At 40.7% G+C, this 18675-nt stretch overlaps 1 protein-coding gene across 1 annotated transcript in view; it reads right to left on the bottom strand.

The window, feature by feature from the left end:
* Window positions 1-18675, bottom strand: part of DNAAF8 (dynein axonemal assembly factor 8) — a 95725-nt gene that overhangs the window by 54673 nt on the left and 22377 nt on the right. The window contains exons 11-13 of the mRNA XM_056337860.1: window positions 10212-10403; window positions 7350-7505; window positions 1911-2102 (exon numbers count right to left, since the gene is read on the bottom strand). Coding sequence (XP_056193835.1) covers window positions 1911-2102; window positions 7350-7505; window positions 10212-10403 — 540 coding nt within the window. The remainder of the gene's footprint in view (window positions 1-1910; window positions 2103-7349; window positions 7506-10211; window positions 10404-18675) is intronic.

Raw genomic sequence — 18675 nt, 5'->3', positions numbered from 1 at the left:
CCATGGGGATTATGTCACTCCTAACATAACCTGGGGTTTTAATGACTACATTGTGAGTTTACTCTTTGTATCAGAAACGAATTACTGCAAGTTAATAGACTGTATGCATAGCATTAATAAGAAAGCCTCAAAGAAAAATAGCAAGAGAAAAACAATCTGTTTGGGGTCTGGGACAGACTGAACAAACGCTAGACCGATAGACTGAAAACAAGACATTGGCTCGTGCACTAACAATGTGCTTAGAGGTTATTACAATTATGGCTAACAATTGCTTGTAAAACCATACACAGAGCTAGTCAGTACACAAGCAGGCAGCAATTTTACCTGATGTGTTCTCTCTCTCCACTCCTACCCATTTGTTTCATCAACCTGACATGATTTTTGTCTCAGACTGTAAGCTACCTGGAGCAAAAAAAAGTATCAGTATTCACCGCATGCTGTTCCAACATGTAGCAGCAGGCTCTTTGGTCTACTTAGTTTTGTATACACCATCTCAAAATAAACATAAATATATGAAAAGCAAGCATGGATCACTGGCCTTGTACAAAATTTTCAAGCCAACAAAGTTAAAAGAATATGATATTGAATTTTCTATGCAGCATTTCTTCATCGTATTTTAATGACACTGGGAACATTCTCAGTTGGTACCACTTTGTAAAGCTCCAGGGCACACAACAGGGTTAGCTGCTGCCCGCTGAGAGTCTGGCTCATTGAGCCCTGCTTTGAGAAATCAGCCTTTCTGTTTAACCACAAGATACATCTATCAAAAAAGCCATGATGCATAGTGGTCTCGGTGTAATTCAGTCCTGGGAACCTGGGTGGCACAGAGCATTTGAATTTAGGAAGAGCTTGTGGCCTTTAAATCGACTTCAGTTTTTTTCTACGGCATCAAGGCAAAGATCCACGCCTAGAAAATGCCTGCTGTCTTGCTGTTCAATTTCTAATGATTTATAATTCCTCTAATAAGAGATTTGCATAAAAGCCCTGATTGTTTTAAATGATGTCTTATTTTATGCCTTAAAAGCATACAGCAGATTTATCTTCTACAAGTGCGTCAGACTGCTTTATAGCACTTGCTTCTACTTGAAAGCTACAGTGACTGCAAATCAACAACATTAAGGCTCCTTTTCCTCCACAGAAGTTGGATAAACCTTTAGGCAAATTGCTAAGCGCACTGCTAAGCCCTTCAGCTTTCATGGCACTGATTCTCACAGAGTAATAGTAATCCTCAAATCTGGTTGAAATTGCAGAAAATTCTCATGCTACATTATTTTCAGAACTAAACTTCATTGTCAAGCAGAATTGCAGTCTTTACCATTCCCTGGAATTCTGTCTCCAAGGTTTTTGTTGATTTACAAATATTGGGAAAAGACCATGACTGTCCAAAGGCTGGTGATGTCATTGGAAAGAAGTAGAATGTTCCCTCAAAAGGTATGTAGATCAGGTCATATTATGGGCTTCTTTGAAAACCTGGTCTAAATATTTACACTAAGGTAGGATAGGCTGTTCAAGGCCTAAAAACAATGCTGGATGCCCTCAAGGAATAAACTCCCCCAATAAGTATAATGAATTCTTGCAACATTGAATGTGTGTTATGGAGCACTTGCCAATCTGACAGAAGTGAAAAAGTTAATTATCATTCTACTTATAGACAGTACGAGGTGAATCTTCTTGCAGACATCTCTAGGTAGGCAAATGATTTTAAGCACTTGATTTTAAGAGATGCTATGTTCTTGCAATCTCACACATTTCAGTGGAAATTTATTCATGGCTTAGAAGCATTTGTTTTCCAACTCTGTTTAAACCTTGAGCTAAAGCAAATGAGAACACCTGTTAACATTGGAAGAACAACAACTTTTACTAGATCTGAGAAAAAAAATACCAGAAGTCCAAGTACTTCTGTACAGTACCTGAGGATCAGGATTAACAGCAGTGATGTAACTGAGCAGGACAGAGGGAATTTCAGGAAGAAGTGGATACAGCTGGTTTTGGAAATGATTGGCCAGTTCTGCCCTCCACCAGGTAACATCTGTAAGCCACGTACAGGCTAGAAATGCAGAAACCTTCTGGTAGAAAATGGATGTTCCTTGTAGATCTTTAGCCTGCAAAGAGTCAATGGTTAAAAAGCACTGATGATGGCCTCAGGAACTTTTTTGTTCTGTACCACACACCTTTAGCAGCTTTTTCTCTGTCTGCAACCATCCCAGCCTCATGCTTTGTGCATCTGCCATACAGATGCACTTCAGGTTCTCCAAACCAAATCCCTAATGTAACACAGTCAGCCTCCCAAACCATCACACCCTGCACCCCCACAACCTTCCCTCACCCACAGAAACCACAGTCCTCCCACCATCCCAGTATGATCCCACAAATTTCCTATTCCCATGCCCAAAGACAGAACTGAAGGTCCTAACACCACTGGGGGTCCTGACCCAGCAGATGGAACTCAAGAGCAGACACTGTCTGCAACAGTCAGTTAGGCCCATCAGCTGCGTGGAAGGGCTAACCCCTTGGACCTAGGGACATACCTCCACACAGACTTGACTCAAACTGCCCTTAGTGAACGCAGCATTGCCCTTTCAGCAGAGCTCTCGACAAGCTCAGACTGCTCATCTATAAAACTCTACCAGAGGTGATGTCTGGCAAGTTAATAGCAGTCTTCAGTTGGTTGCAAGACACTGGTATAAAACAGCTGGCTGTCCTGGTCTTGGCTGAGAGAGACATAATTTTAGTAGCTGGTGCAGTGCCGTGTTTTGGATTTGGCAAGAACAATGCTGTAGCACACTGGTGTTTTCAGTTGTTACTAAGTCATGTTTATACTAAGTCAAAGACTTTTCAGCTTCTTAGGCCTTGCCAGCAAGAAGGCTGGAGAGGCACAACAAATTGGGAGGGGACACAGCCAGGACAGCTGACCCAAACAAGCCAAAGCAATATTCCATACCACAGGACATCACGCTGATATAAACTGGGGGATGTTCGGAGTGATAGCGTTTGTGTTCCCAAGTAATTCTTATGCGTGATGGAGCCCTGCTTTCCTGGAGATGGCTGAGCACCTGCCTGCTGATGGGAAGTAGTGAACAAATTCCTTGTTCGGCTTTGCTTGTGTGTGCAACTTTTGTTTTACCTATGGAACTGTCTTCATCTCAACCCACAAGTTTTCACACTTCATTCTTCTGATTCTCTGCCCGATCCCACCAAGGGGGGAGCGAGCTAGCAGCTGGGTGGTGCTTAGTTGCCGGCTGGAGTTAAACCAAGACACTGGCTTATGACATCTGTCTGCCCAGAAACATTACTCCAAAGCAGATTACATACCACACAAAGAGGGAGACAATGCCATAAACAGGACCATGAAACAGCTCAATACAATGGAACGTTAATTTTTAAAGGCTTTGATAGGGGGATATAAATGAAAATTCTTACTTCAAGATTTTTTAAGATGGAGACTAATATTAATATTGATACATTAATACTGAATACTGCGCTGCTAGATTACAGTTGTCCATCATTTAAGCTCCCCTCTAAGCCCCTCTGTTCTTCCTAGTTGGTTCTTAACCACCAGGCCTTTCAGAGAACAAAATTGGTGACCTCAGTGAGGCCCAATTAGAAATTAACAGAATCAACAATTATGCAAAGCATCTTCTCTACACCAGCTATTACTGCATGCAGAAAGCAGAGCTAAAGCAGGAAATGTCTGAAAAAAAGCCCCAAATCTAATGACATAGATTGCAAGCACTTCTGAGCCACCACAGAACTGTTAAGCGATCGAAGCGTACCGACAAGAGCCACGTTGCTCTGTACAGTGGTAGTGTGCCTAATTGGGAATGCTTAGTAGCTTCTTAGAAAGCATATGCTGTACAAATCTAATTCCCTTCCGACATGCTTATAACTGCAGCTCGTCTATCAGCATGCAAGAATTACAAGAGGTGAGTGTATAAGCATTTGTTCTGACAACAAGTCATGAAACCAAAACCATGCAGGGATGTTCAAATTTGCCTCACTTCTATCAGTTGGAGGACAGAAGTAAAAAAAAACACTAAACCCCAAAGAAACTGACAAAAATGGGAGGAAACATAGCAGAACCACCTGATACAGGAATAGATGCCATCCTAGTTGAGTAAGCCAAAATGTTTATTGGTCTGCTAAGAACAGGAGCTTTTGCCTTGAAAAACCACCCTTGTATCTGTGCTCATAACCATTAAAACTTGGGATGGAGAAATAAAATGTGACAAAAATTAAAAGACACAGATGACAGTGAAGCAGCCAGTAAATAAAAAGTTGATGGCTTAGAGGTCTAGAATATAGCTCAGCTCCAGTTAATAATAAATGGGGTAAAAAAGCCCCACAAACTAAAACAAAAAAAACCCAGCAACAACCCACAGTAACATGAAACTAGCAGGTTGCCTTAATCCAGATCTTGGTGATGAACTGTACCCCATCATTAGAGGTGTGACCCTACAGCAGGCAACAAGGCACAGGATCAAATAACGTCAAAGCCAATGAGACTGAAAAACACACTCAGCATGTTCAATCACACCAGGGCTGGCAATTAACAGGGGAGCAAGCTGGCCTTGCTCATACAGATAGACCCTTAGGCTCTTAGACTAGTAATCCCATGTCTGCTGTAAGAATATTCATCTTACCATCTGAAGAAAATCCATGGACAATTGTCATTTTGCTGCTGTTATGAGATACAAGTACAGATACACAGCGAAAGACCGGCATTTCCCTCTTAGCATCAAGCAGGTGCAAATCTGTACCTATTGTGTGGTGCAACCTTCTACATACACATCTTTGGCACTGAAAATGGACTCTGGACTCTACATGTTAAGAACACTAAAATATCCATTTGTCATAATGCTTCTGGTTAACACTTATACTGTTTTGTATGTCTTTTTTATATAATTCAAAAAAATAACTAAGATATCCCTACATTTTTATAGCAAATATATGCAACAAAAATGCCAGGAAACCCAGTCACATTTTGCAGGTAGGCCCTGAGAAGTGGTTCTCTTTGTGCCCACGGGAGAGAACTGGAACAAGAACCATTAAGCACCACAGCAGAATTTTGTTATCTGATTCAACCACTAAAAACCCTATACATTAACACTACAGCGAGAAACTGAAGTGTGAAGAGTAAATTCTACCACATTTCTTTCCAGCTGCAGTTAAAGCTGCTCAAGGGAAAGAATGTGGAGGTATGACTAGTTGCTGTTGTTTTTCTTGTCTCTGCTGTGGCTGGCATTTCTGAAAAACTTCCTATCAGCTTAGATCTCCATTGGAGACAGCAGCAGCTTTCAAACGCCTCAGGAAAGCAAAATTGACAAAAGTCATTGTTACCACAAAGACATAAGGTAGAGCCTCTAATGAGAGGAAACCTCAGTTATACAGTCTTGCTTTGAGGAACACTGTTCAAATGCCTTGTATGTTTCACTGAACATGCTAGCTGAACTCAACAGCAGCATCAGTAACTGTAAATGAGGCATAAGAAGAGCATATACAATTTATACATGGACTGGAAACTCTGTATGGCTTGTTCCACCAACTTCTGATGCAACCCTTTCCAGCTCCAATCAAACGTTCAGAGCAGCCTCTGCCCATGGCGTCAAAAGTTCATACAGTTCCATAACACTGGGTACATACTTGAGGCATACTCAGTGCTCAGTAATTTCGATGCTCTGGCCAATCCCTCAGCTGAAATCAGCAGAGAGCAACAAGGCAAGTGGACAGAAGGCAGGTCAGGCTGTTCTGCCGCTTTCTTTGCTCCATAGAGCAAATATCTTGAATTCAGTCACCTTAGACAGAAATCAACATCAAGCCCTCGTCCAGTCTAGCAGGCTGCTTAGTCTCATTAGCCCTGCTCCTTCTGCCGACAAGTGCTCAAACACTAATGGAAAGGTTGCTTATTGGTTTGAGTTTGGGGGTTTTTGGGTAGTGTTTTAATCATTACAAATGTTGCCAGCATCAATCATTTACTTGCAGAAGCACTGCAGCCACAGCTGTCATACTCCAGGCTTTATGATACATCATGGGAAATTTAATCTTTCCTGCTCACAGGCAAGCAGCTGCAAGTGAAGAATGTTTGCTGCAGCTGAGTAGAGGAAGCTTAAGAGTGTTTTTAAAATGTGTTTACAACTCCTCTTCCATTTAAACTTCACATGGTGTGTCCAGCAGGTGTGACTCAGATACCTGGGGGACCCCCTAAGGGCCAACCTGCTGTTGGGTCCTGTGGGGTCGGTTCAACAAAAAGGAAGCGTCAAGAATAAGCACATTTATTGTCACATTCCTGTTAACATTACTGGGGTGAAGAGGCAAAAACAAGAGTAGAAAATCCACTATGAACTTGCTAAAGCCACAAGTGTTGCTTTGAGCCACTTGAGGGAAACTCCCCAGCATCAACAGAGCGCAGAACCAGCATCTCAAAGGTAACAGGACAGTTATTCAGGCAGGGGTCCCACAGAAAATTTGGGGTACACAAGGGTCACTGCTCCCCAGAAATACCTGGGTACACTTTCCAGCAAGAGTCAGCTGTACTGCATAGGTAGGATAGGTATTTATAGAAGGCAAGGGTAGCAATAATACCTAAAAACTGTCTCCAAAAATGAAAACAGACCAAGATGCTCAGGGTACCAATGTGTATCATATTAGCTCTGTGAAAAGACAGAGGCAACAAACTAGAGCCCAGAGCTGTCGTTTCATAGCTCTGCTGTTTTCAGGACACAAGTTCTTATCATGCCCTACATTACACTGTGCCACCTACATACGCTAGATTTTCTGCTTGTGTGCTAGACCTTTTAGGTTGGCATTTTACTGCACAACAAAGACTCTGTAGTCTACCAGAGTTGAGGGAATGGAGTCTCAGGTCCTGCCTCCGGGCCCCAACTCCTGGGAGACAAATTGCAAGACAATACTCCCTCTCGTGGGCCACACTCTTCACATGATTAAAATACAAGAGGCAACAACCACAAAGAGATGCCAAAGATGTGTCTCCTCTGAATCCAGTTAAATTTCTGCACTATGGGTTTACAGCCATCAAAAATATAATAACAGCTAATGAGCAGTAGAGATAAAACACTACACCATAGACAGCTGGTTTCTCATCTGCACATAAATTTAAATTCAGCACAACCGAGGACAGCTTGAGTTGGCAATTAACTGTAAGCAGCCTTTCGGTTCCCACAGTACTGGGCTGTTCCCCCATTCTAATTTAGAGCAGCACTTCTGCTGCTTTATCCTGGCTTGCTGAAATCTGAGCTTGAATTCACATATCCAAGCCTGGTCCTTAGTAAAAACTAGTGGTAACTGCCTACGGCTGTTGTGCATGACTAGCAAGTGTAAATGCTGCTACTCACATTTATCTTCTTGATCTTGGTGCTGTCCTGGGCTGAAGACTCATCTGCTGGCATTAGACAGGCATATAGGGCCAAACCATCCTCTCGCCAGGCCTGCTGCAGCCCTACCACCTGAAACGGAGCTTTGGGTCCATCTTTCATTTTCACAGGAGACACCTGTAAATTCATTTGAACATAATTTCATTCTTAGATGGCTGTATTTAGAGACTGAGGATAAGCCCTTATTTTGCTCTGTTGCTTTTGAGTAGAGCTCCATAATGTACAATAATCCAGGGAGCACTCCCGCTTGATTAGTGGATTAGCTGTAGTTTAGCCAGTAGAAAAATCAATAAAGACCAAATTAAATAGGAATAACAAGTAGGTTTTGATAAGCCATAGGATTTATTTTCTCAATGAGGACTTGCAAGCTCTGACTTCTACCAGCTTCACAATGTGAAAGCAAGAACATGCATCTGTTCCTAGTCTAGCAAGAAATAAGAACAGAGTCCCTGTCAATGCTGTACTGTATGTTCTTGTCACAGTGGCACCATGTGCTGCCTTTATTAATGATAACGAGATCAATCCAACCTCAGTTCAAAAACCAATGCTAAGTGATGATGCCATTCTGAGGACCTAGTGCAGGCTTCCTTCATAAGCCTTTGTTTTCCCTATTAGCGATTGCTAATAGCCAAGCCCCCCTCAATCACTATCCAGTGAATACACCTTTTAGTGTATTTAGCCTGAGGTGATTTCTTTATGATGGATTTTTTTTGTGTGCATACATGTGGGAGGCAAACATTCTGTTTTCCAATATATATAACTGATTCAAACCAAGAAGGGTAAAAAGCAACTTCTGCCAAGCCCAAGATGAACACTGGGTAAAAAGCAACTTCTGCCAAGCCCAAGATGAACACTGGGTAACAAGCAACTTCTGCCAAGCCCAAGATGAACACTGGGTAACAAGCAACTTCTGCCAAGCCCAAGATGAACACTGGACACCTTTTAGGACAGACCACTCATTGGGTCATAAGGCTGCTCAAAGTCAGGCTGAAACATCATGCACTTTAGCATACAGGATACATGAGAAACTTTATTACAGGCTAGAAAGACAGGAAGGAAAGATACCCAAAACAGACTAGGAAGACAATGTAGTGCTGCAGAGCATCCTGAAACCTGAGCAGCAGGTGAATGAGGGCAGAAGGCTATGGGAAAGTCAGACACAGGCAACCAGCAAAGCCATGAGAAAGGAATAGCAGCCACCTGAGGCAGAGGTGCCTGAATCAGATCACACGCTACGTGAATAGACAGACAAGTTTGAAATACAGGACTATCATTCCTTCCCAGGGTTCTGGTGAGTATAGAAACCACTAAGTCCCGTTCTCATGGTTTATACCATCACCGTGATCTCTAGATGGATTAACAGCTCTGCTATTTACTGCATGTATAAACCAAAACTGTTTACAGTGAGATAAATGCCTTTAGAAATATGTTCTCAACACAGGGCATGAGTGGGTTTTCAAACTGTTGCGTAGGTCAGCTACACCACTCAAAATAGCACTACCAAGTCCTTGACTGCTTTGAACACTGGTTTCACATGGGAAATTCTTTAGCAGCTCTGCCACTGGGGAATGCTCACATCTGGAAGATCATGCTTCAACTGGTAGAAATCAGCATGTCTCCAATGAAATCAATAAATATATGCTGATTTACACAAGCCAGGAACTCAATGAATCAGTAGAATTACATAGATCATGACCAGATGAGAATGTGATCTAAAAATGCCTAATCCTTTACACTTCTTTTAATTAAAAAAAGAAAAAAAAGCAGCAGACTTTTTCATTACTATCTAACAGCTGTTTGAGAACCTCTGTGAAAAACTGGTGGATTTTACCCCAGTTTCTCTTGGGCACATAGTCCCTCACAACATTTGACCCTACAGTCTCAGTAGAGTGACACTGAGCCCTGGAAGCTGAGGTACCCTTTCAAGCTTGGAGCAAGATGTGGCAAGTCTGAGCTCAGGTTTTTTTAAAAGGGATAACACAAGGGAAGAAAGTTCACACTGCAGCTGGTCATGAACTAACTAGTTTCTGAATGGAAGATTCAGACTCTGGGACTGTTCAAGTGGCAATTCTCATTAGCACTGAACTAATATTAAAGAATGTCAGCAATGTTTTAATGGAAGTGTGAACATCATTAACAATTAATACTGTTTAAGTGGAGTTTAAGTAATTTAAAAGCCTTGTGCAGGCTGTCCACTCAGGGTGAAATCTACCTTGAGTGCATAGATCGGTATTGGTATGCCAATGTCTTTAATCAGGGAAAAGAATGAGGCCAACATGCAGGGTTGGGAGGAAAAATACACATAGCCTGTTTTCCCTAGAGGAAAAGGCTAATATGGGATGAATGAGAAGAGTGAGGAAAAGGTGGTTTCTTTAGAGGAGAAAAATATGTGAGCCAGAGGACAATTAAGATGAAACAGACACCACTTGTTTACCGCCCTCTTGACTATCAGAAAGAATCTGTTCTTAATTAGAACAAGTGGTAAGAAATAGGCACCTGTGTCCATTCACTTTTTTGCCAAGACCAAAGTATAACACTTAGACAGCCCTCTGTTTCCAGTAGTCACTTTTGACTACGGAGAGTCTGGCTCTATATTTTTTACTTTCTGTGCCCTGTACTTAAACTACAGGCACAATCCAGCTTCCATCGATTTCAGCAAGATTTTTATTTAATGACTTTAAGGTGAATTAGAACACAATTTCCCCTTTGTTCAGCCACTGTTTCGAAGCTGATTTCAAGAATGATTGTATATTCACTGGAGGGCAAAACACAGCCTTAATCATGCAGAACCTTCTTTTGTGCACCATTACTGCACATACTCACCAAAGAGAGAAGCCATGTCACAAAGGCCTGGTAGATGTTGGCTGCTCTCGGCACTGCGTTCAATACCTGCCCACCACAGTGATCTGTAACTACTTGGCCACAACTTGACAGCCAAACGGTCATGAGCAGCACCTCATTTTTCATACTGTGTGGTCTAGGCAATGTGTCAATACCTGGCAAGTAAGAGGCTTCCTGTCAAAAAAAAAAGTATGAAAATGGAAGTCATTTGGATTACTGGAACTGTATTCATCATCATGAATGAATTACATTTACTGCTATCACAGGAGGGGCAATTAATACCTAGCGAACATTTATCAAAGAGGAAGCATGAGCCATAAAAGCTAGGTCATTATATCAGTGACAACTTCTTGAGCATTTCAGTTTTTCTTGAAAAGCTGTCAACTTGGGTCTTCATTTAGTCAAACACTGCTTGGTGAATGGAAGATTACGTGGTCACAGCTGGACACGATGCAATCAAATTTATTCTGTATTTTTTTAAGATTCAGTGTTTTGGCCAACTCTTAAATTTTTAATCAGTGAAATGCCTTCAAAACAAGTCTGATAGAAGTGTCAAAACTTTCATTATTTTCTGCTTCATCTTATGTATCTCATAGATGATGTTACATTTAAGGCAACTCATCTCTCTTCTCTTCTTCAGTATTGATACTTGGTTATTTAGGATGCAAACTCCCTCTCCTTTAAGAGACCTGTTCTTTAAAAAAACAACCCCAAGCTTGAACCATGGGGTTCTAGTTCATGGGACCTCTCATTCTTCCAAAGATGTGGTAGCTGTAGCTGTAATTATTAGCTGGCTTGCTATTCCTATCTATATTCAATTTGCTGCTCCCAGCATTTCTTTTGTAAATTAAGAAGCTAGTCCACAAAATCGCAAAGATTCTCCAGTATACATAAGAGTATTGCTCAGTCAACAGTTATGATCCTTAATAAGGACCCTCAGGGCCCTCCCTAAGGCCTCCTGAGTGCGGATATTCTACAGGCATGGATGCACATTCATTTTGCAAATAGCTGGAGCTGTTCATGGGGTTCACTTTTCCAAGCTACTTGTTACAGCATCACCCGAGGGCTATGCTCCCCACTGCAGTCAGCAAAGCACAACATGACTGCACTTCTTGTACACATCAATGCCAACAGACTAAACTGCTAATTAAGGTGAGCAGAATTAATCTGAAATAGCCTACCATAGTATGAAACTAGCAAGCACACCCTCCTGTGAGCTGAGCTGTGGAACACCACAGAAACATGATGGGAGCAGGAAAGTGCTGAGCAGCAGCTAAGCAGTTGTGTTTTCAGTTGCTCCACATAGCCCATAATGAGGATATCTGCCCATGTCTTTACACTGAATTAGCCTTAATTTGATTTACCTGAATTTACTTTGGAAGCAAAGTAAGCTAAATCCAATTAAAGACAGTTTAATTCTGAATTAAAATGTCCACCAAGGTGTTTAATGACTAATCCGCTTGACTAGTTAATGTAGCTTGACTTTTGTGCCTGTCCTCAAAATAGACAATTCCTTAAAATGGTTTTCAAAAAAAGATACTAATAAAAAGCTACAAGCTGATCTATTGTGTCATCCAGTGTTTTGGTGACAAAACATGCGTCACAGGCACAGCATTGGCTACAAGTACCAGCTAAAAACTGCAATTAATAATAAAGGAAAAACAGTAATGCAAATGTTTCTGATGCTGCAGACTGCACTACTAACGTTATTGTAGTCCTGGGGAGCTAACAGAATTCAACAGGGCTTTGGCCCTACCACTGCAGTTCTCTGATGAAGAGGCCTTAAAAGAAACTCGCAGACTTTCAGGAAAAAATGACCACCTTCTACATCCTGTATTAGAGAAATGATTCTTTCTTCCTCTCTCCACAAGGGTGTGGAGAACAATGATAGGAGGCAATTCAGGAGCTAAAGATTAAAACAGTATCTACTAATGCTTAGCATGACATTTCCAACTATTCCAAATTTGCTTGGCCCAGCAGCAGGGGAGGGCTCAATAGGCTTTCTGACCAAGATCAGCTAAGAATTTTACTTATTAGGGCTCTCTCTGAGAATGAGTGAGGTTTTGATCAATGTCGGTCCTACCCTCTCCTTCCTCTGCCAGCCTCCTTACGCCAACAAGTATCTAGGTGTAGAAGAACTTAACTAACTTCAGATTAAGGCTAATGAACAAAAAAGTAGTTAGTCCTATTTAATTCTGGGCAAGAACTGTTGAAGTAAGATATGTTCAGTGCTTTCTGAGTATGCCTTCCCACAGCATTGCCCAATTTACCCTAGTTTACCTAAGAAGAGAGCTTAATTTGCCTATATGTTACACTAGCTTTTATTAGTGACAGTATTAGATTATAAAAAGACTAAAATTGCTCAGATGCTGGGCTATTTTTGGTTGCTCTGGCTAGATTTGTGCTGTCAATCACAGACAGGCTTGCAGCTGATTGTAGTCAAATGCCAACAATTACCATAGAGTAAATAAGATAAAATTTTCTATTTCCAAAGTGCTTGCTATTTTATTTTGCAATTACAGTTTACGATATGGCAACTTACGGCCCTTCAGCTCAATTTTCCAATCAACCCTCCACCCCAGTTCTGGCCATCTTTCTCCACTCTAACATAACAACAGGGCAAGCAGAAACAGAAACCACACAGAGCAGCCAAGGAATAATCTCTTCCCAAATCCACACCAAAGAAAGAAATGAGGAAAAAGGAATTGCAAGACAACTTGAGGACACCCGTATATTCTAGCCTTCAGCTACAGCAGCATTGAAGTTACACACAGAGGCATAGCCCCAAAGGAAACAACTATTCATTAAAAAAAACCCCCCACAAACGTGTAATGTGAAGGCATCCATACAATCATTAAGAAGTGGTATTTTACCTCCATATTATTATTTTTCTAAAAAACAGCTGTTTCTGATCACAGCAAGCTGAAGCTTAGTAGACATAAGTTTGTCAGCCAAGATTAACATTTTTTTCTAATAAAATAACTCAAATTGGTTAAATGATGCTTTTCTTAACATTTTTTAAAAGACTAGTGTGCATTGCTTTTACTAGACCTGCATGCTAGGTTAGACAAACAGCTCTGTTGCCCAAAGACTGGGACACATCATCAAAACTGTTAGAACTGGAATGACCAAGCAGCAGCTCAGAAGCCAAGAGGGCCAGGTGACAACTTTGCTGCTGGTTTCCAGCTGGGTACAAGGCTGACAGCAAGCAAGAGCAGTTGCTGTCAGCTGTTTGGGAACCACACTATACTGGACATTCACAAAGTTCATTTTACCATATAGACCCAAGACAGCAGTGAGCATTTCCCAGCAGAATCAGCTCACCCAGTCTGAGGGTTTCTCCTAGTGAAAGAATACGTCAGGGAGAAACCATTATTTTTTCCTCCCTCTCTCTCTTTTTTGTAAAAAAAATTCCAATATAGTCTCTCCTGCAGATAAATAAAACTTTGATATTTCCCTTCTAACACTTTTGCCAATACTAACTAAACTGATGATAACACTGAAGCAATGTATCATATTCAACCAAAAAAATCCACTCTCTACTACACTCAGCAGATGCTACAGCAGCTAGAGCTAAATCAAAACATCCCCTATGTGTAAAATGAAGATAAGTTATACTCACAGAGTCTCCTCCTCCTTTACTGGAGGGGATGAGTGAGGGGGAAGGGGAGGAATAGGAAGAATCTTACTCTCATTGGCTGGAAGCTTAATCAAAATAATTGTTTTCAGCCATGTCTAAATTTATCCTTCTATGTCATCTGCACCCTAGCTCAGATCACAGATTTAAGAGGCAATCCCTGATGAATGGCAAATTAGGGACTGCAGAAATCTTTTGCCAAACGATGCATCTGCTGTACATTTGTAAATGTGAGCTGATTTCTAGGTACTTTAGCAGCTCTAGCTAATTTCTTTAATGAAAATTCTATACTCTTACACTGAAATAGCTCTAGCATTGCATGTTTGTGCTTCATTGTAGACATAGCTCATGTTACAAAATGCAAGCATGCTGATTATTAGTTATGTATCTATTCTCCAGGCAGTCATGTTGCTAATGTAGGAGAGCAGATACTTAGGACATATCTAACAAATCTGTCCAAGGCGAAGCTGATAACACTCTTTCATGGCTTCTAAAAATTCTTGCATTAGATGAAGACATATTGGAAATGTCAAGTGTTTGTTCATTTTCATTCTGTGGGGAAAGAAAAATTATGACAATGCCATCTGTTAGATTATTTGAAATTCTACATTAAATTGTAGAATAAACCCTGAAACCATCCAAAGAACTGCTTTATCATTGCAAAGTGGGAGCAATGGGTAAGAATCAGGAAAGTATCTGCATTTCCTGCATGCAACTGGCAGAACATTCTGTAATTAGGAAGGTAACATAATAACAAAATGGAGAGTACAACTGATGTTAATGGTCTGAATGGTCTTTCTGTTAATGCATTTTTGTACTAGATTCGCTCTCTATAGCACCAACAGCTTTCTGAGTGTCAAATGTGCTGAGGTTATGGATCTGAAAAATATGATGGTGGCAAGATGTTACTGAAATTTTGTGATCTGAACTGAGCTTCAGATTGCTAAAATGGAGGAGTTATGATCCTCCAAAGCAGATAACTCTGCCAAAGTAAGATTGCAGGAATTCAAAGAGCTGCATAATGGAAACATCATTTGCTATGATCTTCACAGTTCTCTAATGTGAGTTTTAAGTTTGAAAAAAATAAAAGAAAATTTCTTTGCTGAAAGTTCTTGTTCTGGACAGTTATCCTTAGTCTTAGGCATGAAGAATATAACCTCTCCTGATTCAGAAGAAACCACTTTTCCATCTCTGGCAGCACGAGTGTGCTAAACCTAGACAGTACCTCTGCTGAAGCATAAAGAGGGCAAGTGTCAAAGAGAAATGTCAGCTCATCACCAGAAATTACTCAATATAGGAGTATAGTTCAGATGTGATGCACAGAAAGGATCTGAGCTCTGCTTGGCACAGGAATCACAGACAGCAAAATTCACTTTGTATACTTTTTCTTATTGCTATCAGCTGAGCATGGTCAACCCCAAGTGAAATTTAAAGTAGCTTTATGGTCCCCAAGATACTGGCAGACAGCTAATAATAGCTAGGATCAGTTACAATTTCTGGCTCAGAACCTGTCAGTACTCTGCAAAAATCCTTCTTCATCCTATCCATAATCCCTCTCAACACAAATGAAGACAACAAAGAGATGTGATGTAGTGTGAATTACATTGTTCTATGCCACTTCTACATTAGCCTGCATTAAGGGAATACTGTGCTATCAAAGAGATGCATTACCCCTCTTCTGTAAGAGTCAAGGATCTGACCCATAGAATATGTTAGCAGAGAGACACTGTGCTCACTCAGGATCACACAGAAAATATTTTTGGCCCAAAATTCAACATTCCTTTATTCTGCTATCTGCAGTGAAAAAGACAACTCCACAGCATCAAACATTTTCTCCTGAAGAAGGATCTCGTACCCTAGGGTGCACTCCCTGTCCTAACCTGCTCACTTCTACTTGGCCTGCCAGCATTCCTAATGTCAGCACACAGCACTGCCCTGGCCACACTTGCCTCTCTCGTATATGCAGCATGTCTTATACCCTGACTTCCTGCTCTGTCCTGTCCTGGGCCCAAAACATTATTACTATTAGAAAGTCTTACACAACCAGCTAATGTTCTTTTTTGGATGGTGTCTTTCTAGTCAGTCTGAGTTTGCTAGCCCCGTATACTATGAACAAAAAAAAGAGTATCTATCAGTCAGCACTGATAGGCAAGCACAGTTAAAGCAATGATGACTTTCTTGATGGAATTGCTCTTGAATTATTTCATTAGAAGATGAAATGTTGTAATTAGTATTTAAAGCCAGCTGGGAGCATGTGTCAAATACCAGCCTAGATTTCAGATGACTAAGGAACAATTCCAAAATAATTCCAATATTCATTGGAACACAGAATATTCAGAGGGTTGTGAAGCATGTTAACTAACCAAGTGTTTGAAAACGGGTATTTTCACTCAAATATGTTCAAGAAAACTCTGTACATTGAGGCCATTTAGCAACAAGTCTGAGTGCAGCTAAAAAACATTCAAGTAACCGGCACAAATATCTTTTAACAAGCAGCTGTCGTACATACAATCTCTTTAGAAATGGAAAAAATTTCTGACAAAGGCTCAACTCCCCAGGTAAACAAAGAACTGCTCTGAAAACTGCACTAAAATTTAAACCAAAGTAACATTGAATCCTATTTGATTTTGTTTTCTTTCTGAGGCATAATCATTAAAAATGAGAAGTGCTTTTTCCATGATTGGTGTTTACACTACAGTAACACTTAAGAGAGGCTTAGAAGGATTCCTAGCCTCATTGTGCTAGTGTTCTGAGCACGTGTAACAAAAAATTCCTCCTCTAATGAGTTTATACTCCTGGTTAATAAGAAACAGCTGAAATAAGTAAAAGAAGTTTAATTACTTATGCGTTTCATGTGAGCACAAGACTGGGAATTAAGAACTTGTGCCTCAGTCCTGGCTCTGGAATGGAGTGTTTCTCTGTGAAACCGTGAGGATAGTATTTCCTTATCTGAGGCTCCGTCTAGCTGGATTAATTATCAAAAGCTTGTAAAACCCTCTGAAGATGAAGAGTGTAAGACTATCAAGAATCTTCCAAAATTCATCTCTGTTCCTTTTCTTTACACTCCTGAAACAGTATCGTGGTCTCCAAAATGCAAACAGTAGCATCTGTATCTTCCATAGCATTGTTCGTCAAATGATTTCAAACTGCCTTGCAAATAAAATGCGCCATGATTTCCAGACCCACAGCAGGGAAGTAAATTGTACACGGTCACTTTGAAATGCTGTGATAGAGCAGGGAATTCGTCCTCAGTCATCTGAAATCTAGGCTGGTATTTGGCATGTGCTCCTAGCTGGCTTTAAATACTATTGAAATGGCTCTAGTCTGAAACTCCAGGAGATTCACCATATACTTAACTTGGACAAAGCCTTATTTTTTTTTTCCTAGTCTCTATTTATCTTTTCATGTATTTCCTCTAATACTGTATGGAAATCCCCCAAGGAAAAAAAAAAGGGGGGTGGTGGTGTAAGCAAACTATGCTCAGCTGTTTTATCATGAAGTTTTACCAAGAACTCAAGTGACTTGCTTTTCAAACTATCAGTTTCCAGTTTAGAAATGGATTGCATCCAGTCGTACAGGCTCTATGATCTTCCATCCAGCTGCAAAATACTATGCAGATAACCCTTCAGACCTGTGGATTCTCCAAGGCAGTAAATATGGGGGGGTTGTGAGAACTGCTACGTGCTTACAATGTCCGGTGAAGCTTCTGTGAACTGCAGGTGCTTGGCACAGAGCTGGACAGAGCTCTATTTTTTTACAATAAAAATAACTGCACAATACTTCCACTCCATAATCTCAAACAAAGCCTTGAATTCCACTCCCTGCCACTAAGAATAATGCTTCCATAATTATTGTGTAATAATGTGTTTACAAGTTGTGACCAAGCTTATTCCTCAGTGTGCCAAGATTTGGAACTGTAGTCCAACCTAAGTCAGTGCTAAACAGGAAGGCATGAGAAAAACTGGGAACACAGTTTACATTATACAGCTTCTTTAACAGTAGCATGGCCGTATCAAACAAGCCTGTACATCCCCTTTGAAAACCAGAGGGACACATTCAGCCTCCTTTCATCTACAAATAGCATCACTGATCACAGCCCTGAAGTAAGGTCAGGAGCTGTGAATTCTATCCTGAGTCCAAGAGAGAGATTCATGGCAGAAAGTATTTCTCTGTATAATTAAACGTGACTGGCACTTGTTCATACACATTGCAGACTTAGAGTTGCTACTCCTGCCAACAAACACAGGACCTGTCAAAGAGCAAGACCTGAAGAGACAAAAGGTACAGAAATTATTTTCTGTCCTCATGCCATCTTCTAAATGAGAAATAGAATTTACCCCATGGACATTTTACATTATTGTTTTCTCTTCAAGTTTAATCTGAACCACCCTGCTAATGTGAAAGGAGGAGTATTTAGGACCTCTACTGGCAGTAAGTTCATGCATGTAATTCTGGAAACTATATTCTTTTTACTTATATTAACCTTCCCTCTAAGCAACAGTAGCAAATGTTCCCATCTGCCAAGAACATGCATAAGTTTATTCAAGAATAAGCCTAAACTAATTTTAATCATTTCCAAGATATGCCAAGGAATATAAAGGATTAAATATTTCACATTTTCCTGGGGCCATTTCTAACTCCAGATAGAGAAACGGCACTGAATGCACTCATTTCTTTGTAAAGACCTGACTGTACAATTAGTTCCATAGCTGGAAAGCGCATTCAGCAAAGATGGGAGCCCCTATGAAACCATCAGACTGGGTCTCCATGCAGAAGCTTAAATGGAAGGTTCCTTATGGCTTTTTGGTG

Source organism: Falco biarmicus, chromosome 4, assembly GCF_023638135.1.
Source record: "Falco biarmicus isolate bFalBia1 chromosome 4, bFalBia1.pri, whole genome shotgun sequence".
Taxonomy (NCBI): Eukaryota; Metazoa; Chordata; class Aves; order Falconiformes; family Falconidae; genus Falco; species Falco biarmicus.
Note: the sequence above shows the minus strand (reverse complement) of the source record. Positions and strands in the feature narration are given on the sequence as shown.